We start from the raw sequence: 26,433 nt of genomic DNA, 5'->3' as shown, positions 1-26,433 counted from the left end.
TCAGGTTTAAAAGAGGCTGGGGCTTGCGTTCTTCTCATCTCACTGCAGCATAGAGCCCAGGGGATTGTGTTGTTTTTCCTAAAGTGACCATGTGGCCTGCCCAGCTTTTTTTCCTTTGGGAATGATTACAGACAATGACAGCAACAGAAGTTGTCGGTATTATGCAAGTAGTGTTTGCAGAGGCCAAAGCAGCAACCTGCTGCAGTGAAGACCAAGCAGGCTGGAAGTACCTCTCAGATCCTCCGGGGGCGCTGTTGAGCTGCATCCATAAGTGATGGGACTCAAACAGCCTCAAAGCTTTAAAAGTGGGGGGGGGGGGGGGGAAGGGAAAAAAATTGTACGACAATATCTTTTATTTCAGTACATTTAAAAAAAGAAAGAAAGAAAGAAAAGAATTCAACAACAGGAGATACCTTTGCTCAAGGTTTGTGTTTATCGCCACCCACCCCCCGTTGCTTCCCCCCTTTTTATTTTACAGTCAGAAATTGCATAGAATTTTGTTTTTCAATCAGAAAATTAACTCTTCACTGTAAACCCCACATTTGTACCAAGCAGAGGGAAGCTGCTGCTGCTATGGAAGGAAGGTTTTTCTCACTGAAGACCCGGAGTGATCCTCCTGTCAAACCTGACCTCCCTACCCCCTGTCCATTCAAGGACATTTGGTAGCAAGGAAACCCTCAGATCTAGATGCCACCTGGGTCACACGCAGGCCCAGCTGTTGAGTCTGGGGACAGTGGTAAGAGTTCATAGGATGGCCATGTGCTGTACCTGTCAGCACCTGTTTCTATCATGATGCCTAGGACTGTACTTGCAGAAGCCCGTGACAATGGGTAGTAATTGCAACTGCCCTCTGCTGGGGGGAAAAGGCAGCGTTCCTAAGAGAGCATATGGAATCCAACAGCACCTGCCCGTGACACCTTCCTTGATGCTTCATACTCACCAAACACACTCACCTTCCCAGACAGAAAAAACAAACAAACAAAAAAAGACACAGAACCCCTGAAATTCCAGGTGTTTCAAGGCCTCATTGAATTCACTGTGTGTGTTGATTGGTTTTTGGCATTTTTATTTTTAATAACTCCTTGAACGGACTTTCATTTCATCCGCTGCTTCTGTTTGGGAGTCATCTCCTATCCCTCCCTTCCACACGCCGCATGCCACGTCGCTGCAAAGGCAGGAGAGTTCAGCACCTGAAATCTGGTGTGCTGGAGACTCCAGGCTCTGATGTACCAAAAATAAAATAAAATATAATAGATTACTCCTCTCTTCCCCTTCCCCCCACCCCATCAAATAAAAATACCTCCCAGAGAACATCCCTACGGAGTCTGTGTGATCAAGACAGATGACACTAGTGTCCTTTTCTCCTATCTTAGGATGGGGTAGTTCTGACAATGACTCTTCCCCCTAGTTGGGGGCAGTTCTGGTATATGAATTGCCCTCTGTGTGTGTCGTCCCCACCCCAAAACCAGATTTTTGAGGTGAGGGAAAGCTGCTGGAGACAGGCCAACCAGAGAATCTTCCATCTAGTGGTTCAGAATCCAAGTGGGATGAATGTCCTCTTAGGTAGGAGAGGTACCAAAAATCTCTGGCTGGGCCTGGTTCTCAGCCTGAAGGTTTGTCTTGCTCTCGCGGAGCTGGATAACTGCTTTTCATTTAAAAACGAGTCTGACATTGTACAAGTCCATGTTCTCTAAAATGGAACATGAGTTTCTTTGCCCACCCCTGCCCCACTCTACTCAGGTTCGCTGCTGTTGGTGGCTTTCTCCCATTCCAAGCTCTCTTCGCTTTGTGCAGGTGAACCCGGAGCTGGCCGCGCCCGGAGGCCCTGGAACCGCCGACACTCCGGGCACACCCGAATGTGCGTGCAGCCTCGGGCGACCAGAGCGGCTTCTTGTGCAAGTCTTTGCGCCAGGGCGTCTGGCTCACCGCCGCCGCATAGTTTCCCGTTGCTGAGAGTGGTTGTACTGCGGGGTCGACGTTCCTCGGCAATAATGGGCCGAGTCCGTATCATCCCCCCTCGCCTTCGCCGAGTGTGGAAACTGTCTTTGCAGAGGATGATACTGCGCAGCTCTGTCACCATCTCCTGGCAGACAGACATCTGGAAGACACACACAGGCAAGAGGTCAATTTCCAAGATACTGCCCAGATCCCAACATCTGTACCAATTCTGGATCCTGATGCTCAACTGTTCTGGATGCCAAAACTAGTGCTTGGGATCGTCACCTGTTCTCATAATTAGCATTTAGCACTGCTACCTGTTTTAGATTCCACTAACTGGAATGCCCACTCATTCTGGACCCCAATATCCACATCAAAGGTCCTCACATGTTCTAGATCATCAAGTTCATGTCAGGGATCCTTACCTGTTTCTAGACAGAAATTCATGTGTTCTAAACCACACCAACTGCATATGGAATTTCCATATGCTCTAGACCGCCAACAACCGCAACTAGAATTTGCATATAATCTACATTTTACTAACTGGACATGAGATGTTTGTAAATTCTAGACCTGGCTCAGTGCATTGGAAATTTTACATTGCTCTGTACCTGGAATTCTCATGTGTTTTAGGTCTCACTGCCTGCAACATTCATTCTTAGATCCATGACCCTCATCTATTCCAGACCCATCCCACTTTTGTATAGGCTTCTCTGTGGTGCTCCTCACTGCAGTACCTGAGAACCTCACAAACATTAACGTACATACTTCCTGTAACATCAATGACAGTTCTGAGCCTACCTCTGTCTGTTCAGAGTGTCGTAGGCTCCACAAAAATTCCAGCATTGCCATAAAAATGGCTACAATTAAGCCACATATGAGAACCACGAAGATTCCACCAATATTCTCCATGCCCAGACCTGAAATGAAGCAAAGGAAAAAAATAAACTGGAGAGGAAGAGACAACAAACGTTGTGCTCGGAACCACATAGAAACCTTGACTCTTCTAATCATCTTTGAGCTCATACACTCAGGGAACAAAAACAGTACAATGGGCCCTTTGCTGTCCAATCACAATTAACTAGCACAGCTTGAATTGTAAATACCAAATTACTTGCAATGATCTGCTTGCGATCGAAGAATTCTTCCTAGGAAGTATGATTTAGCAAATAATTTCCAACAACAAATACCTCCGAGAGAAGGGTAAAGCGGTTTGCAGACAAACAAAGCAGGAAAAGGAGGAAAGATCAATCAGATAAATTATGTCGTACAAATTATTTACTCAGCGGTTGTCGCTATGAAGTTAGTAAATCGACATGAGAAAGCATCACTAACAAAGCAAAGAGAAGGAAGAGATGGGAACCAAGAGCAATTCCTTCATTCACATGCAGTAATGCTGATGGGAAATTATTACTATTTACATCTAGAGGATCATGGATGCAACTGAGAGCAGGGTCGCAGTGTGTTAGGTGACAGTAAGAGACAGTCCTTGCCCCAAACAGCTTAGAATCTAAATAGACAGGACAGGCAAAAGGAGAAACAGAGGCACAAGGAGACGTGACTTAATCAAGGTCACTGGTGGAACCAGAACCCAGATCCCCGCAGTCCCTCTCCAGTGGCCTAAGTCACTAAGTCACTAAGACTATGCATCTCATAGCACTGACACAGAAAAAGGGTATTTCCTCATCTGCCTTTGAAACAACTCAGACCGAGGACTGAGGGGAACCCACACTGCCAACAAAATCATGCCAAGAGAGAGATACTCTTTCTAAGTAATTAGTATCAAAGGGCCACGTTCTCTGCATCTCAGTAACAATGGGGCAAAAGTGGAGTAACCCCGTTGGCAATGAATTGCTCTGCATTTACACTGATGTAAGCAAGATTGGCATCTCGAATACTGACTTTCCACTTACAGCAGGGGCAAATTTGGCTCCAAGGGCCAGCTCTCCAGTTGGTGTGAACCGGCTGAGCACCACTGAAGTCAATGGAACAGATCTCCAACTGGAGTAAATCAGGCTAGCTTCATTGATGTCAGTGGGCCAGGCTCCCCAGCTGAAGTCAACAGGCTGGATTCTCAGCTGATGTAAACTGGCCGAGACCTATTGAAGTCAATAGGCCAGATCCTCAGTTGGTATAAACTGGTCTAACTCCAGTGGCGTCAATGGGCCAGGTCTCCAGCTGATATAGATCGACCTAGCTCCACCGAAGTCCAGTGGGGCTATATCAATTGCCACCAGGAAGCCACCCAGCTTGTCAGCCTTGGACACACTCTGACCCCTTCCCCCGATTAATCCCCCTGCCTTCTCTTCTCCCATCTCTGTTGTAGCAGCTGTGGAACGAGGCCAAGAGGTCAGAGCAAGCTGGGCCTGTAGCTCAGCACGCAGAGTCCCAGAAATGACCTCTTTCAGCACTACTTGTTCTAGGGTCGCGGGTGGACTGGACTGTTGATTGAATTGATTACAGGGAAGCATGCGGCAACTTTCACTGAGGGGACTGTATGTGGCTATTAGTCAACCAGGACACCTGTAAAATCTTCTTCTCCCCTCTGTAACATTAAATCAAAGCAAGAGAATCAGTGATTTACTGACCTAATCTCTGTGTGGCTTTTCGACATAAAAACCTCCCCCCAGTCCTTGTAAACTGCTGACCTGCTTTGTTTTAAAACTCACAGGGTGGCATTTCTCCCCCGTTCTCCATCATTCTTTTGGCAACCCTCAGGGGCTCTCGTCACCCAGTAAATCAGACCTTTGCAGGCAGAGGTGCTTCCACTAAGACAGCAATTACAAGTCATAAAATGTATCCCAGAGTCACAGCCCAGGCCCAGCTCAAACCCCACCTCCTATCCCCCCAAATTCACAACCCAGACCCTGCCTTAGCCTCCCATAAGCACTGCCCAATATCAGCTCAGACTCCTCTCTCCCCCATGCCCAGCTCAGAGACATCCCCACCCTCACCCACAGGCCTGGCTCAGCCTTCCTCCAAAGATTAGATTAGAACAGAGCTGGGTTTTCATTTAAAGCAATACTCCTCCCAAGCACTTTTCATTAACTCCAGACAGCTCTTGCAAGCTGATTATTATCATCCCAGTTCCACAAATGGGGAAACTGAGGCACAGAATAGGGTAGTGACGTGCCTGATGCCATGCAGTGAGTCAATGGCAGAGCCAGGAACAGAACCCAGGAGTCCTGGCTCCTAGTCCCCCTGCTCCACCTACACCAGAACTGGCCCCTTTTTCTAATTTTGCCCTTCAGGGCCTGTCTGGAGTTTGCTCTCTGCAGAGTTTGCTGAGTGCCCCTCCCCTCCATGTGCCTTTAATAATTTATCAGTTGATTTTCATCCCTTTGAAGCTTGGTTATGCATTTGGGATGTCAAGATAAAGCAATTAGCGCTCTCGCAAGTCACTGGGCAGCTGTTTCTGTCCAACAAGGCACTCAGAGACTCTGCTGTAATCCAATACTCCCAGCGAGAGGGGCCTGGGACTGGTGCTGAATGGCTAGAAATAGGGATTATTGTGTGATTTTAAAAGAGACCTGTAGAGAATTTGAGCTACTTGTGCTGAGGCCTGTTTTGCTCACAATTGGGGGCCACTTGCAATGGAACAGAACAAGTCAAACCAGGAGCAGCGTATCTAGACATCCCCTCTGCTCCCCATGCTTCCTTCCCCCAACACTTCGGGGGTTGAACGGAAACCCTGCTGCCAAACATCCCTGTGCTTTGGGTGGGCGTGGAATCCAAGGCAGGGTGCACGTTTTCCAAATGGCCTCAAGAGACTCTATCTATAGCACTTCTCTGATGCCCATTACTGTAGGATCAGACAGAGCATCTCATACTCTTTAATGTATTGCACCCCATATCCCCCTGTGCGGTAGGAAGTGCTGTTATCCTTGCTGCAGAGAAGGGGAACTGAGAGATGGACAGACAAAGTGACTTGTCCAAAATCACAGAGGAAGTCTGTGGTGGAGCGGGGACTTAAACCCAGGTCTCCCATGCCCCAGGCTAGTGCTCACTGGATCATCCTTCCTCTGGGAAAGATAAGGGGCTGACCTAAAAACCCAGACCCAAGGAATCTGGAATCCAATTCCAGATATTGGGGCTCAGCTCACACCTGTAACTCCCAGCAACCAGCATTCTTCCCTATGATCTGAAGTACACAGCAGTGTTTTCTGGTAGCAAAGCAGCATACGGAGCAAGTTTCCATGCCAGACAAAGCCCGTGTGTGGGTCCATGTAGTCTGGCTTATAAAGTGAAAAAACCCTCGCGTCAGATGTGCCAGGTAAACAAAATGGCCATCAGAGGCCTGCTTGGCTCTTCATCTCTGGGCTTGTAAGGGTCAAAAAGCTGTTCTCTCAGCCAGGGAACCTTTTAGCCTTGCAGAAAAAAAAACAAAAAACGCTTGCTTAAGTTAGAGCAACTGCCAAAAATATAGCGATTGCTTTAAGCTGGCAACTGTTCCTAACGCTGGGACATCAGCCTAAGGCCATGCATTGCTTTACCCACAAGGACGTGCTCTTCCGTTTTAAAGCCTTATTAATAAAGTCCCCGTTCCCCCTTTCCTGTTCTAAAGGAGCTTTAGATTAACCCATTAACCAAAGGTTCTGTGATGAAATTCCATTTTCTCTTAAAGGAGTCCAGGATTTGGATGCAATCCTTTCAGGCATCTATTTTCCCATGTAATGCTGAGAACATTCATTAGAAGCTAATTTACCCTCCATATGCCTCCAAGATTTGTCATTTGGTTGTTGCTACTATCTTTGCCCCAGGCAAAAACACACAGCATGAGGTTCAGCAGAGCTGTTTGGTTTTCTCTCTGCATTGTTAAGAAATCTCAGGTCAGAATAATTGCAAAACCAAACCAAACCTCTGTCTGGAATCGCTCGTGGATGGTGCGTGAGCTCATTCTGCTAGCATCTATAATAATGTGACTGCTGTACATTCTTATTAATAGACTTTGTACCATGCAGGAGGCACCTGCGTCTCTGAGAATCAGGGTTTACCTTTGGCTCTGTGGTCTTCCTCTTTGGGGCACTTGCCCCCTTCCCACCACTTTCGCTTCAAGATTTCCAGGCGGTTGTTCTCTTGCAGCTGGAGAATGGCCAGGTCGAATTCATCTCGGAATATGGAGCCTGCAACACCCAGGGGGAGGGCAGTTAAGATATAGTTTAGGCAGCTCTCCTCCCCACACCACACACGCTGCCCTGTCAATGTGCCTGAACTGGAGAGAACCCCCCTTCCAAGCAGATAGAGGGGAGTTCAGTCCTGATGGTCCATTCAATCCTTGCCATTGAGACGACCGACAAATCAGTGCCAGCTGTAGGCGATGATTTGTTCCCTGTGGACCAGGTGGGGATCAAAGGCCACCACACAGCCAGGATAAAGGAAAAGCTTTTGGTCGCTGCCATGCTGGGCAGGATTCAAATGGGCAACTGCACGTCTCATTCCCATTCCCCTAAATCATCCAGTTCGATTCCCTCTCCTTGTGCCTGTAACTGTAGCTCTGTTCTGGCCATCAGTCCCATATGGAGTAGAGGACAAGAATGGAAACCGCTTTCTGTCTATAGCAGCAATTAATCTAACCACCAGGCAAACCCAGACGCTCACTATCAGACTCTTCACTATCAGAGATCCAGAAGACAGACCCTCAGACAGATTATGCTGTACAACAGGGTAAATTCAGAGTAACTCAATGAAATTCCACCAGCGTAAAAAGTAGCAGCATGTGCTTTATCCACTGTAATTCTACTGTTTCACAGGACGCAGCCAGCTAGTTTAAGCCTGTAATTTAGATTTAGTAAATGAAAGGTTTTTTTTTAAAACAAAACTTAATGGAAATGTTAAAATACAGTTATTCTAGGATTTAAACCTTCCTCTACAATAGTAACAATCCAAAGACAATAGCAATGTGTATGATAACCAGAAAGGAAGCTATTGATGATACTATTTCAACGTTGCTAGCCCCAAGGATTCAAAAGTCACTAAGCAGGTGCCCCCTCCCCTCAAATCATGAGACTGGCCTAAGAATCAAGAGATATTTATAGATCACAAATTTGGGGTCCTTTTTATTTGTCAGTTGGAGTTGGAACCTTTAAGGTTCACATTTCATGCTTTTCTCTTCAACTACGAGGGCTAAAGACATTTTCATTTTCCAAAAAATGAAAGCTGAGATTCTCTGCTAATAACCTGAATCCAGAAGCTGAGGCTCCAAGGAAAACACCAGACTTGTGATAAAGTCCCTGGGGTTCTCAGCAGTTATTTGACAGCTGTGCACTGGAGCTAGAAGCAGGAAGTGAACCTAACAAATCTAGTTTACTTTTTGTGCTGAGAGAAGGGCACAACAGCAAACAACGAGCACAAATGCAGCAAAAATAATGGCATATTTTTAAAATCTTTCATTTTATATAATCTAAAGGGATGCAGACGAACAATTAAAATACATTTGATTTTTCCTCTGGATGGTCTCTCTTTGAAATAAAAGTGACACATGGCACATCTGTGAAAAGTGACATCACTCCTAGAGCCGTTTCAGCCTTTCAAATGCTCCGATCCTCTGCAGAGAGCTGAGAATAGCTATAATTTTTCTTCACCGCCTACCGACTGGCATGCCAATCCCGTAGCCCTTGGTGTCCAGAAGGCCCCCGACCTGCGTGAGGTTGCAATTGCGCTGACGGTAATACTCGTTCATGGTGGACTCCAGCAGGAAAGCGTAGTTGGAATTCAGCACCCTCGCGATCCCTTCCTCCGTGCTCTTCACGAACACGCTTGGCTGCTTGGAGTACATGTAATTCCACATTCGCTGGTACGTCTGGTAACGGGAATTCTGCAAGAAAGAGGAAGGAAGAAGAGCTGTGGCAGGGGACCTCATCTGACACGTTTGCAAGAAGCTTAAGGGGGCCAGATGCCCCAATTCCCTTAGGCTCCTTTGAAGCTCCCAGCTTAAAAACATTTTTTAAAATTATAAATCATGAAAAATAAGTTTTCACAATGACATTTGAAAAACTAAGTCCAGTGGCAAATATTTTTGTTTGGCTGGTTTACTTTTAAATCAACCAACACTCCCATGCAGCAATTGCAACCCAAACGTTGCAGCACTGAGAATGAAAGAGTGTAAAGACCCAAAACCTCTAGGCCACAAAGTTTGGACCCAAACTTTCTTAGAGTCTGAGGATGTTTGGATCTGGGGTTTTGGTGCAGCCCATTGACTTCAATGGGCTTTGGATCAGGCCCCATATTGGGACCAGTAATAACATCCAATCTGATTTCCCTCAAAATGTACAGATATTGGAATCTAGGATTTTGTGTTTGAAACAAAAGGGAAAGTGACTAAGCTAATCTCTACTTCCTGAGCCGAGTGAAGGGAAACATTAAGCCAGCAGCATAGATACTGAAATCAAGTTACAGTTAAAATTTACTCAGATTTAGTATTTCTAAGTTTTTATGATTAATTATTATTTAATATAAGGGGGGGCTCTGTCGCCCTGCATCTTGTGCAATCACTTATGCCAATGCAAAGTGATTGCAAAATGGGGGTAAAAATACCACAGGCTGATTTACTTTTTACTCCATTTACACGGGTGTAAATGACTATGCAAGATGCAATGGAGACTCAAGCACATGATTTGTAACTTGCAGTGTCCCTGAAGAGAGCAGGACTAAGTAAATGCATTAGGCACAGCTTTTTTATTCACTCATGCTCTGTTCAATTAGTGTTAGACACAGCATTCTGCGTAAGCGTCCCTTTGCCAAACCTCTTGGGTCTGCAAAATTGGGCTGGAAAGACGAGACTCACTCATGAGATTTCGAGGGCTTCCTGCTTCAATTCAAACCGAAAATATACTGAGAAAAGCGCTCGCCCCTTGGTAATTCAGCATTTAATAAATAAATAATCCTTGTACATCTTTTTGTGTGTTCAAAGCACTGTGCAAAAGATTAACTCATTCATTCCTACTCTGGACAGAACAGGGAAATGCAGAGATATACGGAAGTCTATGATGGGCTAAATGGTGTGAAAACCTTTGCATGTGCCTGACTTGCATGTGAGCAGACTCTCTAACACCTGCACCAACCCTGATTTGCACCAGCGCATGCAGGTCTGCTTGTGCAAATCAGGGTTGGCCAACACCTATGTGCTGATACAAGTTGAGTCTTGCATGTGCAGAAGTTAGGGCCGCCTAACAATACATATGCACTTAGGAAAAATTGGCTCAAAATACTTACCTGTCAGGGATGGTATTATCAGGTGGGTACAGCATATGGCTACGGACAACTTTACTACCCACTCTCTGGTGTTCTGTGCACAAACTGATCTTCTGAATACAACAAGCTAGGCATTTGCCTGGCTGTCCTGCAAAAATATCCCATGAAACAAGGCATCTAGCTTCCAAGGAGTGTTTCCATTGCTGTGCTAGGAAATGCCTCTTTCACATTTCACCTCTTAGCCTTCCCTCGCTTATCTCAGCTCTGGCAAAATCTGGTCTCACCTCTGGTCTCTGAGCAACTTGGCTCAGCTCCTCAAAACTAGGATCTGAGCTTTTGTGCCCAGCCCTGAGGACAACTCTCCTTAGATTCAGTCTATCACTCAGCAGGAGGTTAGGTTGAGGATACGTTCTGAATTAAGGAGTTGAAAATTTGGCCCACTGAAAATACAACCAAGAAAAAAAACCCAGAAATTTCTTTGTAAATAACCCTTACAAACTCAGATTCCCCTCTTCCCATCCTAATCCCAGTCTACTCATATTTCTTGCTATGTTATCAGTCTAATGGGCAAGGAGCCTTGACTTCGTATATGTCTATAAGGCACCGTGCACACAAATGGGGCCATATAAATAATCTCATTATGGTATCAGTGACTATGAAATGGGCCCAAACTGCTACGGATGCCACTTGGTCTGCGCTCTCCTAGAATTTCCCCCACAAACCGGAGACTAGAATGGGACACACCGAAGACAGGACAAGGTGGGTTACCTGGGGAACATCTGATTCTAACAGAGGGCTCCCCCACTCCCTGATAGCAAGAGAATGGGGTTCACCTGGAAAAAGGTCATGCTGGAGCCTCCGTGAATGGTGCCATACTCAATAGCTGTCTGGTCAGCCAGGTCATCCACCGATTCTATGGGTACATCCATCCGCTGCACCGTCAGAAAGGCTGCCAGGTTGGCCGTGTAGGAGGAGATGATGATTAAGGTGAATGCCCACCTGGGGAAGGAAGGATGAAGAAAAGGTGAACTGAGATTCCCCCTAGGATTCAATCTGATCTCAATCCTCTTACCCCTCCTGGAGTAACAGGCCAAATGCTCAGAAGTGCTGTGGACCTGCTGCTTCCAGTAAAGGCCCAGTGATAGGCCAAACACATGCAAAGTTCCCTGAACACCCAAACCTTCTTCATCTGAAGCCTACAAACCAAACAGGTGGATTTGGAGCCCAACAAGTTAGCGGCCCTCTGCTTGGGGATGGCCATAAATTTAATAGGGAGCATTCTGGTAGCAGAATTCCCCCAATCTGGAACTCCTTTGGGAGGAGTGTGGAGTAATAACCTACTATCCGAGACTCGTCTGCTGTCGGCCAACATGTCAAAACCCTTGTAAAAATGATACCATGGTGTTTTACCCTAAAGCTCCAAAAGAGCTTACAGCAGCGACACTACAGCACCCTGGACCGTGACTGTCGGCTGGTTACAGTTCTGATGGGCATGTTTCCTTACCAGACTCCACTGACGCACCGTGTGGACAGAGCTCGAGGGGCAATAGTAGATCCTTGCTGCATGAAACCCCCGACTGGAAACCACAGGCTGTTGCCGAGAGAGTACTGGTTCACTAGGAGATTGCACCTCCCTTGCGAGCAGGGGTGGGGGCTGTACCACTCATATGGCGTCAGTCTGCAGTGACAAGAAACAACCGGGCCAAATATGTTAACGTTACAGGAAATCCCGTATACAGGAGGGGAGGCTCTAACTGTCCAGGAGGCAGAATTTCTAAGCAGGAAACTCTTTGCTGGCAACAGGCATCAAGGGGCTCATTGCAGAGTTCAAACACAAAGTTGGAGCCTGGTGTTTAGAAAGTGCTGTGTGCTTTGATTAGCTCACGGGGGGTGGAGCTGAAATCCACACGGAACACACTGTAGAAAGGATAACGATTGCTAGATCAACCTGGCTGTGGCGTGTCATTGAAATGACTGTAGCTCATATCTCCAGAGTTGCACTTACTTCACTTCCCATGTAGCATCAGTGCTAGGGAGGGACAGAACTCGCGGGCATCACAGATGAGGAGTTATTCGAGCCCCTAGCCTGTGAATCAGCAAAGTGGCTCTCATCCCCCACCTCAACTACCTCTCTTTCCATCTCCTTCTCACCCCCCAGGCCCACGTCTCTTTTTCACCCCCCTTTTCCTGGTAGGAGGAGAAATCTTCTTGTGGCTGGCTTGCTCTCGCAGCCAGCATCCTTAGAAATGCGGCCCAGGCACACACGAGTTGTCAGGCTGGAGGGACTCTTGTTCCTGCAGTGCAACTCTTTTCTGAGTGAGGGTTCCTCCTTCTACTAACTGAGGCATGCACAGTGGCCTAAGGGATGGACAGGCATATTTGCTGCAAGAGGGAACTGGTTCAAACTTTGTCAGTGTAATAAGGTGGCTGGATTCTCTGGCTGACTCAGCCATTAAGCAGGAGTCTGGGACTCTAGACGGATCTGCAGATTAATGATTGTTAAGGGTGGTGTGCTTCCCTACACTCCACATGGAACTGGGAGCAGCCCTCTGGGAGAGGGATCTAGGAGCTGGAGCAGATGGGGAGGAACCATAGGAGCAGCCAAACCGGAGGAGAAGGCTGGAGTTGGGGGGCATGTGGTGGTGTTATTAATAAAACCAGACCCCAGACAGTTGATTTTTTGATGCTACGGTTGCAGCTTGTGTTGGTAACTGGGTGCGGACTCCAGCGGCTCACACTGACATTAGCCAAACTACGGTATGTATTATTGCTTCTGGATCTCATTGTGCCTTGTTGTGACTCCAGAGAGGTGGCATTTCCTCTCTTTGGATGTTTGACAGCGAAATGCTGTCCCAAGAGAAGCTTTTCTGCCAATCGCAGGGGCCAACAGGCCTGCAGTGAGCTACAAACTCCTGAGCACATTGGGAGAGTATTTTCTAAGAATCTGCCTCCACTGAGATCAGAAACCATGTAAGCACCATCCTAGAGAATCATGTTTAAAACATGTACAGAAGGGTACCCTGGCTCCAAATGTCAGTGCACACAGTGCCTGACTGCATTGTTAAATGGTTTACAGAGCTGTGTTATTGAAGCTGTAACACAATTCTGAAAACCATTAAAGCCCTGTCAACATTACAACTCCAGCCAGGCCAGGAGACCCAGTGACTACACAGCTCCATTTTGTAATGAAGGTTGGGTATTAGCCAGGCCCTGAAACAGTGCCCTTGGGCACTGCCAGGACATAGAGAACATTTGAGGAGCCCATCTAGGCTCCCAAAAGAACCATGTTATTACTGGGTCAGGGGAAAACAGCATTGTAGCATGGTCGGTCGTCCCCCTCTCCCTCCACGACTGGAGAACTACTGCCGAGGAGCCTTCAGTAATATGATTACACCTGGCCACAGGTAACCTGAGCTGACACTGGTCCAGCAAGACCAGTGCTTAAACTGTGAGTCTCCAGAAAGATGCTAATGCTGTTTCCAATCTCTGTACAGTCAGGGCCCTGACAGGCTGGAGAAACCAGCAGAAATCCTGGGAACACTTGTGAACTTGTTTTCTGAGGACGATCTCTACATCCTGTCATCTCTCCGGATTTGCTGGCTTTCATGGTTCCCATTGAAAGCGCTCAGCTGGGCTTCTCTGGGATGAATTTAGCATGCAAACAGAGCAAGGCTCTGCCCATTTGTGCTCCATGAGACCTAATCTCAAACCTCCCCCTTCCAGACTTGAAAGCTGCCTCCGGCTCTGGCTAATACCAATGCAGCCAAATACATGCTGATCTGCTACTGCCCGTCTTATTGCGACGATGCCAGTACTTCTCAATGAGAGTCACAGGACTGCCATTTGCATCAGTGGCATGTGTTTGTGCATGTGTCTAAACAGCAAAGACAGACAGATGTGGGTGGTGAATGATCTGACACCCAACCCCCATTACTATTGCTCCCAAACTTTTGCCCGAAGCAGACACCCCCCAACCTAACCCCTCCCCGCACCCCCCATGGAGTTCTCAAATTCTGACACTAGGTGGCACTATGAGGATGGGAAAGGAACTGGAATATAAGTAACAGTACCGAGCAACCAGGAAGAGGACACAGCTGACAGCCAGGTAGGCAAGTAACATGAAGAGCCAGACACCAGGAGAAAAGGGGTCCAGGAAAGAGAAGTAGCCGGGTTTGCGCCCCTAAGATGGAGACAAAAAGAGTCCAGCAGGTTTTTGTTTTTTAAATCAAGAAGTCCATTCTGCAAAATAACACCATGACACACATAGAACCGGCAGTGAAATCACAGGAGCAACGCAGGATTAATGCAGGCAAACAAGAGAAGGGATCAGCAAATCATCTGGAGGAGATGCAGGTAGAGCAGAGGGCAAAAGGAACTAGGCATTAAACTCTGCAGCAGCTCACCAGTCAACATGTATTTCCCAGTAGGGCCCTCTTCTTTACCCCTTCACTTTGATTATAATAGGAATATAAGAACATGGGAATCACCAGACCAGATCAGACCAGGGCTCCACTTAGGCCAGGATCCTGTCTCAGACAGTGGCCAGAACCTGCTGCTTCAGAGGAAGGTGCAATAAACCTTGCAGTAATGGGATAACCTACCCTTAGGGACAGTTCCTTCCTGATCCTCATTAGTTAGAGGTTGACATATACCTTGAAGCATGAAGGTTTATATCCCATTGAGCTAAAATTACTGCTGGCATAACTCTACTGACTTCATTGGAGATACACCAGTGAGGTAGTTGACCCAATATCTTTCTTTTACATTTCTATAGTGAACCTGAAGGATCTCAAAAGTGTGATTCCCTGGTCCTGCAATCATTACTTATGCAAATAATCTTTACATAGCAGCCAGGTAGTGGTAAATGGGAGCATCTGTAGGTGAGTAAAAGAGCATCCAATCCCATTAGAGTGAGAAATGGAGAATATTTGCCATGTTGCTTCTCCAGCCCTTGAAATGATCCTTTCCTGCAAAATTAAGTAAAATGCTTACTTTATCTCAGGAAACGTGTCTGAATTTCAAGTTTTCTCTGCAAAGCCACCTTTGTTTGAAAACAGACATTCCTCTGCTGGAAAAAATAGGCCATTTTTCTCTCAAAATTCTTTAATTTTTGAGCAGAAAAAATTGTGAAATTTCATGAAGTTTTCTTATTGGGGTGAATCTCAAATGTTGAGCATGTCCCGTTTTGCTGAGAATTTTTCTCACTCCTCCAAACCACTCAGATACAGCGCTTCTGAAATAGAGAGAGCTACAATCCCTCAGCACCACTGCACGCTGCATACACGGGGGAGGAGTAAAAAATGAGGCAAAGCACACTGGCATAAAGACTTGCTCCTTCAGAATAAGCTCCATAGGTTCCTTAATATCCATGCAAAGAAGAAAGCATCTTGTGATGTGTTATTCAGAGATTTTGGGCCCCTGACACCTGCGTGGGCATTGTGGGTGCTCAGCATTTGTGCAAATCAAACTACTTGCTTTTAAGGTCTCAGCAGAAAGACACACACAGGAAAAAGCATGCAACTCAGTGATCCATTATGAAAGGATGAAGAACTGAGTTGACCCAGTTAGGCTATGAACCTGTTGCTCATAGGAATCTACAACTTCCGCATAGACGGCTAAGTCCCTCACACAATCACCAAACATCCTAGTGTATGATTTCCTAAAGCACTTGTGATCTTGAAGCCAGCTGAGACTTAGATCTTCTTATATTAAAGTCAGACTAGAAATGGCCTTTTCTCCACCCTCTCTGCATCATTTCCAAGCTCTGAGAGATGGACATTGAGACTTGGTATATAGATCCTTCTATTACATCTCAACTGAGTTCTCTGTACCTTCCTTACTGGTACCTCACTCTGATGCCTCCCACAAGCATATACTGGCATTTGCTCAATCCAGCTCACTTGAGCAGTCATCCCCCAGTCTGTCCCGGAGAGAAAGAACTTCCAGTGAGGCAGCTGTAGAATTGTGAGATCTTTTGCTTTACATGGGACTCATCTTCAACAGAGAGCCACTTCACTTTCCCCTTAGTCCACTGGCTTACTTTGCCCAGGTATGGCACTACAAAGTAATAACAAGAACAAATAACCCCTAACCCCTATGAAACCCGCTTCCCTCACAAATCAGACTCCCAATTATGTAGCTGTCTTTAAACCCAAAGCAATTCATTCTCCCCCTGCCCCCCACCAAAAAAAAATTCCCTAAGAAATATAGCCACAATATATTTTTTCCAGGCTGAGAAATGTCAGTGACTGTTAAGGGAAATTGTCCTGCAGAGGTGAGTTTCACAATGAACTATGCCTGATTTGAAGCAAAAATGGATTTTCATAGATTTTTGAACTTTGGGAATTCAAAACCAATTAGGATTTTGGTAAAAAATAACTCCAATTTTTCAGCAAAAAAGCCCCCTTTGCTTAATTTGCCCTAGTTCTGGGTGGTGTTCCAAAATCTCATTCCCAACAAGATCTATCACAGGGGTCAGCAACCTTTCAGAAGTGCTGTGCCGAGTCTTCAGTTATTCACTCTGATTTAAGGTTTTGCGTGCCAGTAATACATTTTAACGTTTTTAGATGGCCTCTTTCTATAAGTCTATAATATAGAACTAAACCATTGTTGTATGTAAATTAAATAAAGTTTTTCAAATGTTTAAAAAGTTTCATTTAAAATTAAATTAAAATGCAGAGCCCCCCAGACCGGTGGCCAGGACCCGGGCAGTGTGAGTGCCACTGAAAATCAGCTCGCGTGCCGCCTTTGGCATGCGTGCCAGGGGTTGCCTATCCCTGGTCTATCATAACATCTCCAGAGCCTTATAAAACAAACCAAGGCCCAAATTCAAGTCAAGATGGACCAAAACAAAAACCCCAGACCCAACATGCAAGTGAATGGGGATAGGAATGAACCGTGAAACAGACTACATTCATCTTTGGTTCCTCTCTCTTCCTTTCATTACCCATTGTAATATTCTGTCTGTCTTTATCTTTTCTAGAAAACAAGGAGGGAGACGAATGTGTGGCAGCCGACACTTGGAAATGAACTGGAGACCTCTAGAACTGAATATATTAGCTCAAGCTGTTAGAGACTCGAGAACCAGGCACTCTGGGATGTAAGATTCACGTCTGTGAAACAGGACCAGCGGGGAGATGTCTAACATGCTGACCAGTGGGTTACACATATACTCCTGGGCAAAAACTACTGATGGCTGCTGGATGCTGCTATTGCTCATTGGCAGAGCCAGCTTGGACAATCCCTGCAGGAAGCACAAGTGCAGCAAGTTTGCAAATGGGACTCAGAAGTTAGCCCGAGGCACAAAACCCTGGATTGAAATAAGCAGCCAACACCTCTGGAAAAGGGCTTAGCTATAAGGAAGCTCTGGTTCAGAGCTGGCTATTAGGTTATTGTGGGCCACATTCCTGATGCTCTTTATAGTTATTTAGAGTAACACCTTTGCTGTGTGTCTTTCTTTGGGATATTTTTCGGTCCTGTCTTTCACCAACGTAGGGAGGAATCATAAATTCTATTTCTTGTACCTCGTGGGGAGGGGAGCACTTTTTTTCTTTATAAGCCAGCCCAGCCGCTTGGTCTCTGTGCCAGGTCAAAGCCAAAATGTTTGCACCTGGGACAGTTGTTACATTGAGGACTGAACTGGGAAGCTGTGGAGCTCAAAGCATGAGCTGTTGTGGGAGTCTTCCATTGACCTGCTGTATGACCTTGGGCACCCTTTGTCCTGTCTATTTAGATTGTAAGTCTTTGGAGGCCAGGACTCACCATGTGTCTGGGCAGCACCCAGCACAATGGGACAATGCTCTCAGCATCGTTACTGTAAGACAAATAATACTCTCCTGCTCGACTGCCCCCAGATCCCTACAGAAAACAGCCCCCTTCCTGGTCCGAACACTTGTCTAGAGTTCATGTTCATTCTCTGCTTCTCTCCGCAGTATCCCCATGGCTGGACAAAGATCAGGGGGCGGGGGAGACTCTCTCTCAGCAGCCCGTGAGTCAGAAAGTCCATTAGAGTCCCCGTGTCAGAAATCCATACTTGATTATATCACAACACGTGAAACCGAGAAAAATGACAGCCCCATTTAAAGCTGCCATATTTGGTTATGTGTGATAGGAAAGACACACAGCCCGGTGGTCGGATGGGGGCGGGCGGAGAAAGGATTTGGAACTGAGGTTAAACAGAAAATAAAAGACAATGTCATTAAGCTGTGGGTGTGGGGAGCTGAGACGTGGAGCCAACTCCTCGGCAGGACATTTATTTGTAGTTATTTGTTAGGAACTCTCTGATTGGAGCCGTGGATTAACATACGTCAGCTGCAGTTCTCCGTGTGCGAGGAATGGGAAAGGAGAAGAGCAGGTGGGGATCTGGAGTTGCCTTCGTCTGCTCTGCAAACGGAATCCTTGAAGGAAAACTACAACGATTAGCTCTAATGCCTTCCCCCGCTAAATAAATATTTACTGGTTTCATTCATTAATTGCCACACTGCTCTTATGCACTACCTTCCTGCAAAGTGGGAAACCCTACCCACTCCGAGGGGGCAGGAGAGGGACTTAATGCAGGGCACCTGGGGTGACTCTGCTGCTGCTTGAGCAGTGGTGCTGCGGTGGAGAGGGTTTGTGGCGGCTGAAGCTACGGAATCCATCTCTGGGGGTTGAGGGTTATCCCTGCACGGCAGGGTTTGGAAGGATAGCGAGTGGGGGGGAAGAGGTATGCGGATGGGATCTGCTGCTAAACAGATCCACCAGTGATTGCTCACCACTTCCCCCAGGCAGCTGTGGCACAGGAAATACTGCAACCGCAGTGGTTCACCATTGAGTGGTGTTTGTGCAGGGTGTCTGTTGAAGACAGACAGCTGGTCTGATTAAGCGTGACAATTCCTATGTGCTGATGCTGGCTATTCTGTGCACTGATGCTTGATGAGATAGCTGAGGATTTAGCCCTGAGTAACAGACCCACGGCACAACAATATTTGCAAAACACTTCTTAGACCTGCAGCAGTTTCAAATGTTCGTCTAGATTCAGGGGCAGCAACAGTTAACGCCGCACCCTTAGAGGGCGTTACCTCCCCAAAGCCCTGCACTAATATCCTTGCCACTGTTAGGATATAGATATTCAGGCCTGTCTGCAAAGGCTTATACTTTAAGAATTGAGGTGCATTCTTATCACTTCGGTAGTTATAGAGGTATAGAAGAAAGAATAAAAAAATCACTGTCTGTCTGTGTAAGGGCCTTCTCTTACTGTGACAGTCTGAGGCCTGGTTCTTCGGCTAAGCAGCAGAGGCAGCCATAAACTGGGAAGCTTATGGTCACATCCTCACATTCCAAACTAGTCACATTGAAATAAGGTGCTATTGGCTGTTAGGAATACAATCCTGCCCTGATATTCCATCACCTCCAGAGAAAGGGAAGAGCCTGGAAGATGTAAAAGGAAACTTAGTTTGATAGCATCCTGTCTGGCAAGAACTCACTTATCAATAGCTGGGATGTGAAATCCTCATTTCTGTATTTTTCTATCACTGTAGTCTCCACTTCCCTATTGTTTGTCTGTATAATATCTGTCTGGTTCTGTGATTGTTTCTGTCTGCTGTATAATTAATTTTGTTGGGTGTAAACCAATTAAGGTGGTGGGATATAAATAACCATGTTACAGTATGTTAGGAGTGGTTAGTTAAATTTCAGTAAAATGATTGGTTAAGGTATAGCTAAGCAGAACTCAAGTTTTACTATATAGTCTTCAGTCAATCAGGAAGTAAGGGGTGGGGGAATGGGAACAGGGACTGGGGATGGGGGAATTGGGATCATGTTTTGCTAAAGGGGGAAATGGGAACGGGATAGGAACAGAAACAGGGACACAGGCAAGGCTCTGTGGTGTCAGAGCTGGGAAGGGCGACACTAAAGAAGGAAACTGGAATCATACTCGCTGGAAGTTCACCGCAATAAACATTGAATTGTTTGCGCCTTTGGACTTCGGGTATTGTTGCTCTCTGTTCATGTGAGAAGGACCAGGGAAGTGAGAGGGTGAAGGAATAAGCCCTCTAACAGCCACTTCCCTGCATGACAGGTAAGTAAGGCTTGTGTTTGGGGTGAGGGAAGTTGCCCAAGGTCACAGAGTAAGACAGAAGCAAAGCATGCTCAATACTCAATTCCCCTCCCTTTAAACGTGTGTGAGAAAGAGAAAGAGAAAAGAAAAACCCCACCAGAACCCAAGCAGGTTGAAATTCTCAGAAACACATCTGGGACATGGAGGGAGCTGGAGTTGCAGAAAGCATGCATTGCAAGGCAGGAATATTTACATGCATTTGATCTTGGAAAGCATGAAAGGGTCTGATCCTGTTTGATCAGTTAACTCATTGATCCTTCATTCTGCACGTACCAGAGGAAATGGAATTTTAACTAGATTTTAATTACTTGTTTGTTCTTGGCAGGAGACAACCCGGCACACAGATAACGTATGTGCGAGTTTGTTTACGTTCGTGTCAGATGCTGCATCTTTAACAGCCTTGTGTATTGAGACAGGGCGAGGGGAGGGATAGAAGAGGTTTTAATTGTTTTATCTTGTTGTTGTTGTTCAGCTGATGGGTAATCAAGACTGTATTTCTTATTGCCTACAAAGCACATATCAAAACACCAACTAGGTATATTACAGCATCTTGTTATGAACAACCTCAATGCCACAGTCTCCTCGGTTACCCCTGGGAAGCTCAACTGACTTCAGGTGGCTCACATAGGCATTGACTGGGAAAACCTGGAGGTCTGCCTGTCCTACAAGTCACTTCACTTGGCTGTGCCTTAGTTTCCCAGCTATCATATGGCAATAATATCTGCCCACGTTTATAAGGGCCTTGAGATCTAAGGATGAAAAAGCATGATACCAAGTAATATTACTTTGCATCTTGTCCAAAACACAACCCCACCCGGCAGCACTGTTCCTTGGGGCACTGGATCAGTACAGACATAGAGCCATCTGAATCACTAACACCTCCTCTGACTCCCTAGATGTTCCTCTATTGAGGGCCAGATTCAATCACACTGAGCTATCCCTTACGCTCGGAGTAGTTTCACTGAAATCAACGGGATCACTTGTGGAGTAAGTTTGTATTTTACTTCTCAAGTGAGTAAGGGTGACAGGATCAGGCCCCTAGTTTATAATACCACTTTATACACCTCTACCCCGATATAACGCTGTCCTCGGGAGCCAAAAAAATCTTACCACGTTATAGGTGAAACTGCGTTATATCGAACGTGCTTTGATCCGCTAGAGTGCACAGCCCCCTCCCCGGAGCACTGCTGTACCACGTTATATCCAAATTCGCGTTATATCGGGTCGCGTTATATCAGGATAGAGGTGTACACTTTAGATAAGCAAACTCTAGAGGTCTCCCATCCAAATACTAACCAGGCCCAATCCTGCTTGTCTTCAGAAACACCTTGAAATGATGCCGGAAAGTAGCACGGCTGGTTAGCAATAAGCTGCACTGTTTGTAATGGTAGTGCACCTGCTGCATTCGAAACCTGCTCCAGAGCCTACAGAACTAAATGGGAACCTTTCCCCTGACTTCATGGACTTTGGATGAGCCTCTTAGGGTACACCTACATTGCAATGAAAGAGCCGCAGCATGGCTGCCGCTGGGCTGGGCAGCTGACTCAGGCTGCAGGGCTAAATATTGCAGGTGGACATTCAAGCTCAGATTGGAACCCGGGCTCCGAAACCCCGCAAGGGGGATGGGATTTGGAGCCTGGGCGCCAAACCTCTACTGTGCTATTTTTAGCCCCGCGGCCCAAGCCCCTCGAGCCCAAGTCGGCCGACCCAGGCACCAAGACTCGGTGCCAGAGGGGCTGGGGTGATTGCAGTGTAGACATACCCTTTGAGTCGGGTAGGGGCAGATTGTGCAGTCCTCTGTGCGCTGAGCTCCCCCTGGAACCAGGGAGAGCTCCATGGGGGATTTGGCACTGGGAGTCTGAATGGCAGTGTCTCTACAACAAACCCATGCAGCTTAAACAGGGTGTCGGGGGGAGGGGAGGAGGGTCCAGCACATTTGCGTTTAAATAAGAAACCAAAATATTCATCTGAGTCATTCATTATTCCCCAATAACTGTGTGTGTTTGCATGCAAATAACTAATGACATACATGGTTATAAAATAAGTCTCTTACCATATTAACTCGGTAGAGAATGCTAATACCCAAAGTCATGAAAGGTTTAGAGAAATCAATCACCTTCTCCCGTTCAGCCGTGATGGTCAGGCCAGCCACTGCCAAATCGGCTTTCTAAAGAGGAAGGAATGCAGAGAAGATCAACAGCCCACCCCAAAGGCTGGAGCCCAGGTGGGCAGAGAAACCACACCCCTAGCAGAAGGATCTCCAGCCCCAAAGGACTCATCCCCACAGAGTCAGCAAAACCCATGGCCAGAGAGACCAACCTATTCACTAGGAGGGAAATCCTGGCCTTGCTGAAGTCAATGAGAGTTCTGCCATTGACGTCAATGAGACAGGATGTTTCCCTCCTAGGTGTAACTTCACCTTGAGCAGAGGACTTCGGGTAAGGCCTAGGCCCCACTTAGACAGAGCCTAGGCCTTGTGCAGGGAATCTGCATGGGTTAAATTTCACCCCACGTCACTGCAGAGTGCGTTGCTGTCCAGGAGCAGTCAGTGCTCTACCAGCCTCACTAAGCCTTAGGCCAAGCTTAGAACAAAGACCAATTCTCCCTTTTTCAAGATCAGGGCTCTGAGACATTCACCTCCCAGGCTCTCCCCCTCTTCCTGACCATAGTAAGCAGGGGCACAGGGAGTTCCGAGATGCTCTTACCTCAATTTATCCATCTGCAAAATACTACTCTACTCCCTGGCTCTGTAGACCATGGATGTCCTTGGCTGGTCTCACAATTCCCTCCCTGCTACCTGTGGGCATATTTTTCCCTTTGATGGTCATTCACATTCACAGCTCTGAGATCTTGCTCAGTGTTATCGCTCCATCTTCTCCGTGGTCGACCATGAGGTCAGACACCATAAGGATGTCCTTCCATGAGACACTTAGTTAGTCTGTTGTCCATCACTCTAACCACATACCCAGGCCATTTTGAGATACTTGGATGAAAACAACTGTAGAACCACTGAGTGTTGTAATGGTTTGAAGAGGAGACAAGCCCGACCCCACAAGACATGTCCTCCTCTTTCCAAACAGGATTCTTGTTACTTACAGAGTGCCACAGGAGGGAGCTCACAGTTTAAACAAGATCATTAGAGATGCCTCCCAAGCCACAAAGTCTGCAGCACTGCCAACCCCAAGAGTTTAAAAATCATGAGTCAGGCATGAAAAACAAAAAACAAAACAAAACATGAGATTGGCTTAAAAATCACGAGATAAAAAAATAATAGTTTCTTTGCATTGACCTTCTAGGTTTTTGAACTTTTAGGTGGTGGCTCAAGTCACATTTTTCAAGCATTTCTCCACCGCAACTCTGCGGGCTAGAAATATACTTTTTAAAACAAATGAAAGCTGAGTGTCTCATGTAATCACTTGACTCCACGAGATGGAGCTTTTTAAACAAACTCGTAAGACTGCCGATAAAAATCACAGGAGTTTGGCACCAGCTCCGAACTCTCTCAACGATCAGAAGAGGTATTTGAATGCAAGCTTTGCATGGGGACAAGGAGTAGGATGACAGATAATGTAAAGGAGGAAAGTGACACTGAGATGAAGGACTTGATGAGAATGACACTGATGTGGATTGAGCATCTGAGAGACAGATGGCAGTTTGGATAGAAGTCACAAAACAGCTCTAGTAAATCCTTTTTATACTCTTGGCTCCAGATGACCCTTTCCATCCGGCAGCAATTTTTGAGGTTTCCAGAGTGGAACAAACCTGAAAGCTTTTGAACATTTTTGCAAAAAACAGAATTGGATCAAATTGTCCATTTACAGAGCAAAACTTGAGCTTTTTAATTTGCAAAGGTGTGAGACTATGGTCTAGTGGTTAGGGTGCTGGCCAGTGATGTGGGGGAGATAGCTTCAAGACCCGGCTCGGCCTGAATCAGAGCAGAGTTTTTCATCGCAGATCTCTCTGAATCAAACAGAGCCTCACGCTCACCCATCCCAAGTCAGTGAGCTAACCATCAGGCAATAGAGAGTGAGTGAGTCCATTGGTCCGTCTCTGTTGAAACCGGTACATCCCCATGAAACATTCCATTTAGTCTTTGCAACCAGTTCTCCTCTTGGGCAGAAACAAAAAGAGAATATCAGCAAGAAAAGAGCCCCAAATAGCACTGGTCAAATATTTTGGGGACAAAAATATTCTGAATCAAAAAACAGCCTGTGGGGAGCGGGGAACTTGCCAACCTTTGTTTTTCTGAAATTGTTTTTGAACCAAATCCTTTTGCTTTTCTCTCTCCCCTGTCCCACTTTTTCATGGACAAAATGGAAGAAAAAGGCGGGGGGGGGAAGAGGAGGAGAGGATGAAAGGGAAGGCAGAGAAAGAAGGAAAGGAAAAGGAAATATAAAAAAAAATTGAACTTTTTCAAACCAACATTTGTGAAACCAAAGATTTCCATGACCTCCCCCTCCCCCCCCCCAAAAAAAACAACCCTTGCTCCTTGTGGAATGAAGATTATTTCAGGGTTGGTTTGTTTTTTCAAAAAAAGATCTTTATCCTTTTTCAACCTGTGCAAATCCCAAAGGAAGGGTGATGGGCTTGATTCTACACCCACTGAAATCAAGTGACTTCAGGGGGAGTAGGGAAGGGCCCTTTAAAAAGCACTTGGAGGAACCAGTGCTTTCCTTTATCCAGCACCCGTCAGGCTGAGAGAAGAGAGTTTGCCAAGTTCAATACAACGGTAAAGTGGCAGGATGAAGAGACACTGGTGGCCATGTCACCAAAGCCACCAAAACACTGGCTGGATCAGCATGGGGGAGTTCTCCTTACTGCTCCCACGCTGGCTCTGCTCTGGGGGAGTGAATTTCAGCCTCCACAGCTGTCACTACTGCACCTTCCACCACCCCTGAATTCCCAAAGCTTAAAATGAAGTGAGGGACGCTATGAACCTACCCCCCACCAAATGTATTTATTTTTCAGAAGAGGTTTTATATACCTTCATGAGGCAAAGCCAGCCTTCCCCACCCACCTTTACCCCAGCACAGGTGTGTGGCCATCCCCAGATGCCGGGAAACCAGGACTGTTCTGTTATGTGGGGCAGGATTTGGGGAGGCCATAAAAGGGGGCACACACCTCCTATCATAGCATGGTCTGTGATTCTGTGAGGAGGCTTTGGGGTGGAGCGGGGCGGCATGGGGGAGAAGCACAGAGCTGAAATCCAGAAGGGACCAGCAGATCATTTCGTCTGAACTCGCCCCTCCACACGTCCCACCCAGTTACTCCTGTATTGAGCCCAGTCAGAGCGCTCAGAGACTATTGTGTGCCACAGGCCGAGAATAGGAGGGACCAAGGTACATCAGTGCCCGAAGCCCCTGGAATGGCAGGGAATTGAAATATGTGCAGATCATCCTAGCAAGCAACCTGCACTCTGTGTTGCAGAGGAAGGCCGAAAACACACACACACACACACACACACACACACACACATGGAAAAAAAGACCCCCTCCCCCCGCCCAGGTCCCTTTGAATCTGATTAGGGAAAATTTCCTTCCTCACCCTGAAAATGGCAATCAGTAAGAACCACCAACCAAGCACCAGAGAAAGAATTTCTGTTCATCCTCTGAACACCGGCCCCACTGTCTCCAGTGTCCCATCTCCAGCCAAGGCCATTTCTGGTACTTCAGAGGAAGGAGAAAATAAAACAAATCCAGAATGCAAGGAAGGGGAATATTTCCTTCCGGACCCCACAGGCAACCAGCCAAAGCCCTGTGCAGAATCTAACGCAGATCCAGCGTGAACAGTAGCTACTGCACCCTCAATACTGTAGTCGCACCTATGGAGCAGCTCCATAGTTGTTTTGTGGCTTGAGAACCCCAGTGAATTGCAGCGCAGTTTGGCTCTCTGGCTTGTGAGATGCAAAGGAGACAACAGTCTACTACCACTGCCAGCAAATATACTTGGTCTAATATGAACAGAAATGTTTTCATGAAATAAATGAACAACAACAAACTATAAAAACCAAAAACATTTTCTCCCTTTGCACTGAAACAGTGTAGGAAACTGCTAGCTAGAAAAGTTAGAAAATGAAATCAGTAATAAACCAAACGTGAAAATAGTAACCTTAGTTTCACTACTTAAGCTAAATAAAATTAAAACAAGCAAATGAAATAACCCATTAGAAATAATCAGCAGAATTTGAACTGTCAGCACTGCGGCACAGA

The 26,433-nt window shown here is 46.4% G+C and overlaps 1 protein-coding gene and 1 long non-coding RNA gene across 10 annotated transcripts in view; one reads left to right on the top strand and one right to left on the bottom strand.

Annotated features, from left to right (window-relative positions):
• The window catches only part of LOC120375852, a 35,878-nt gene extending 17,279 nt beyond the window's left edge, over positions 1-18,599 (top strand). For both annotated transcript variants that reach the window (XR_005586835.1, XR_005586834.1), the window contains exon 3: positions 17,111-18,599. This is a non-coding gene — a long non-coding RNA (uncharacterized LOC120375852). The remainder of the gene's footprint in view (positions 1-17,110) is intronic.
• GRIK4 (glutamate ionotropic receptor kainate type subunit 4) overlaps positions 339-26,433 on the bottom strand; it is a 303,138-nt gene continuing 277,043 nt past the window's right edge. For 5 of the 8 annotated variants that reach the window (XM_039496823.1, XM_039496822.1, XM_039496826.1 and 2 more), the window contains 8 exons: positions 22,278-22,391; positions 14,199-14,308; positions 11,633-11,806; positions 10,962-11,127; positions 8,527-8,752; positions 6,933-7,061; positions 2,740-2,858; positions 339-2,098 (listed from right to left, as the gene is read on the bottom strand). In XM_039496823.1, coding sequence (XP_039352757.1) covers positions 1,733-2,098; positions 2,740-2,858; positions 6,933-7,061; positions 8,527-8,752; positions 10,962-11,127; positions 11,633-11,806; positions 14,199-14,308; positions 22,278-22,391 — 1,404 coding nt within the window. In that variant the 3' untranslated portion in view covers positions 339-1,732. Of the gene's footprint in view, positions 2,099-2,739; positions 2,859-6,932; positions 7,062-8,349; positions 8,753-10,961; positions 11,128-11,632; positions 11,807-14,198; positions 14,309-22,277; positions 22,392-26,433 lie in introns of those variants that run through there. The other 3 variants (XM_039496827.1, XM_039496828.1, XM_039496830.1) reach the window with 3 other exon arrangements.

The sequence above is a fragment of the Mauremys reevesii genome, linkage group 12, assembly GCF_016161935.1.
Source record: "Mauremys reevesii isolate NIE-2019 linkage group 12, ASM1616193v1, whole genome shotgun sequence".
Taxonomy (NCBI): Eukaryota; Metazoa; Chordata; order Testudines; family Geoemydidae; genus Mauremys; species Mauremys reevesii.
This window is presented reverse-complemented; position numbering and strand designations above follow the sequence as displayed.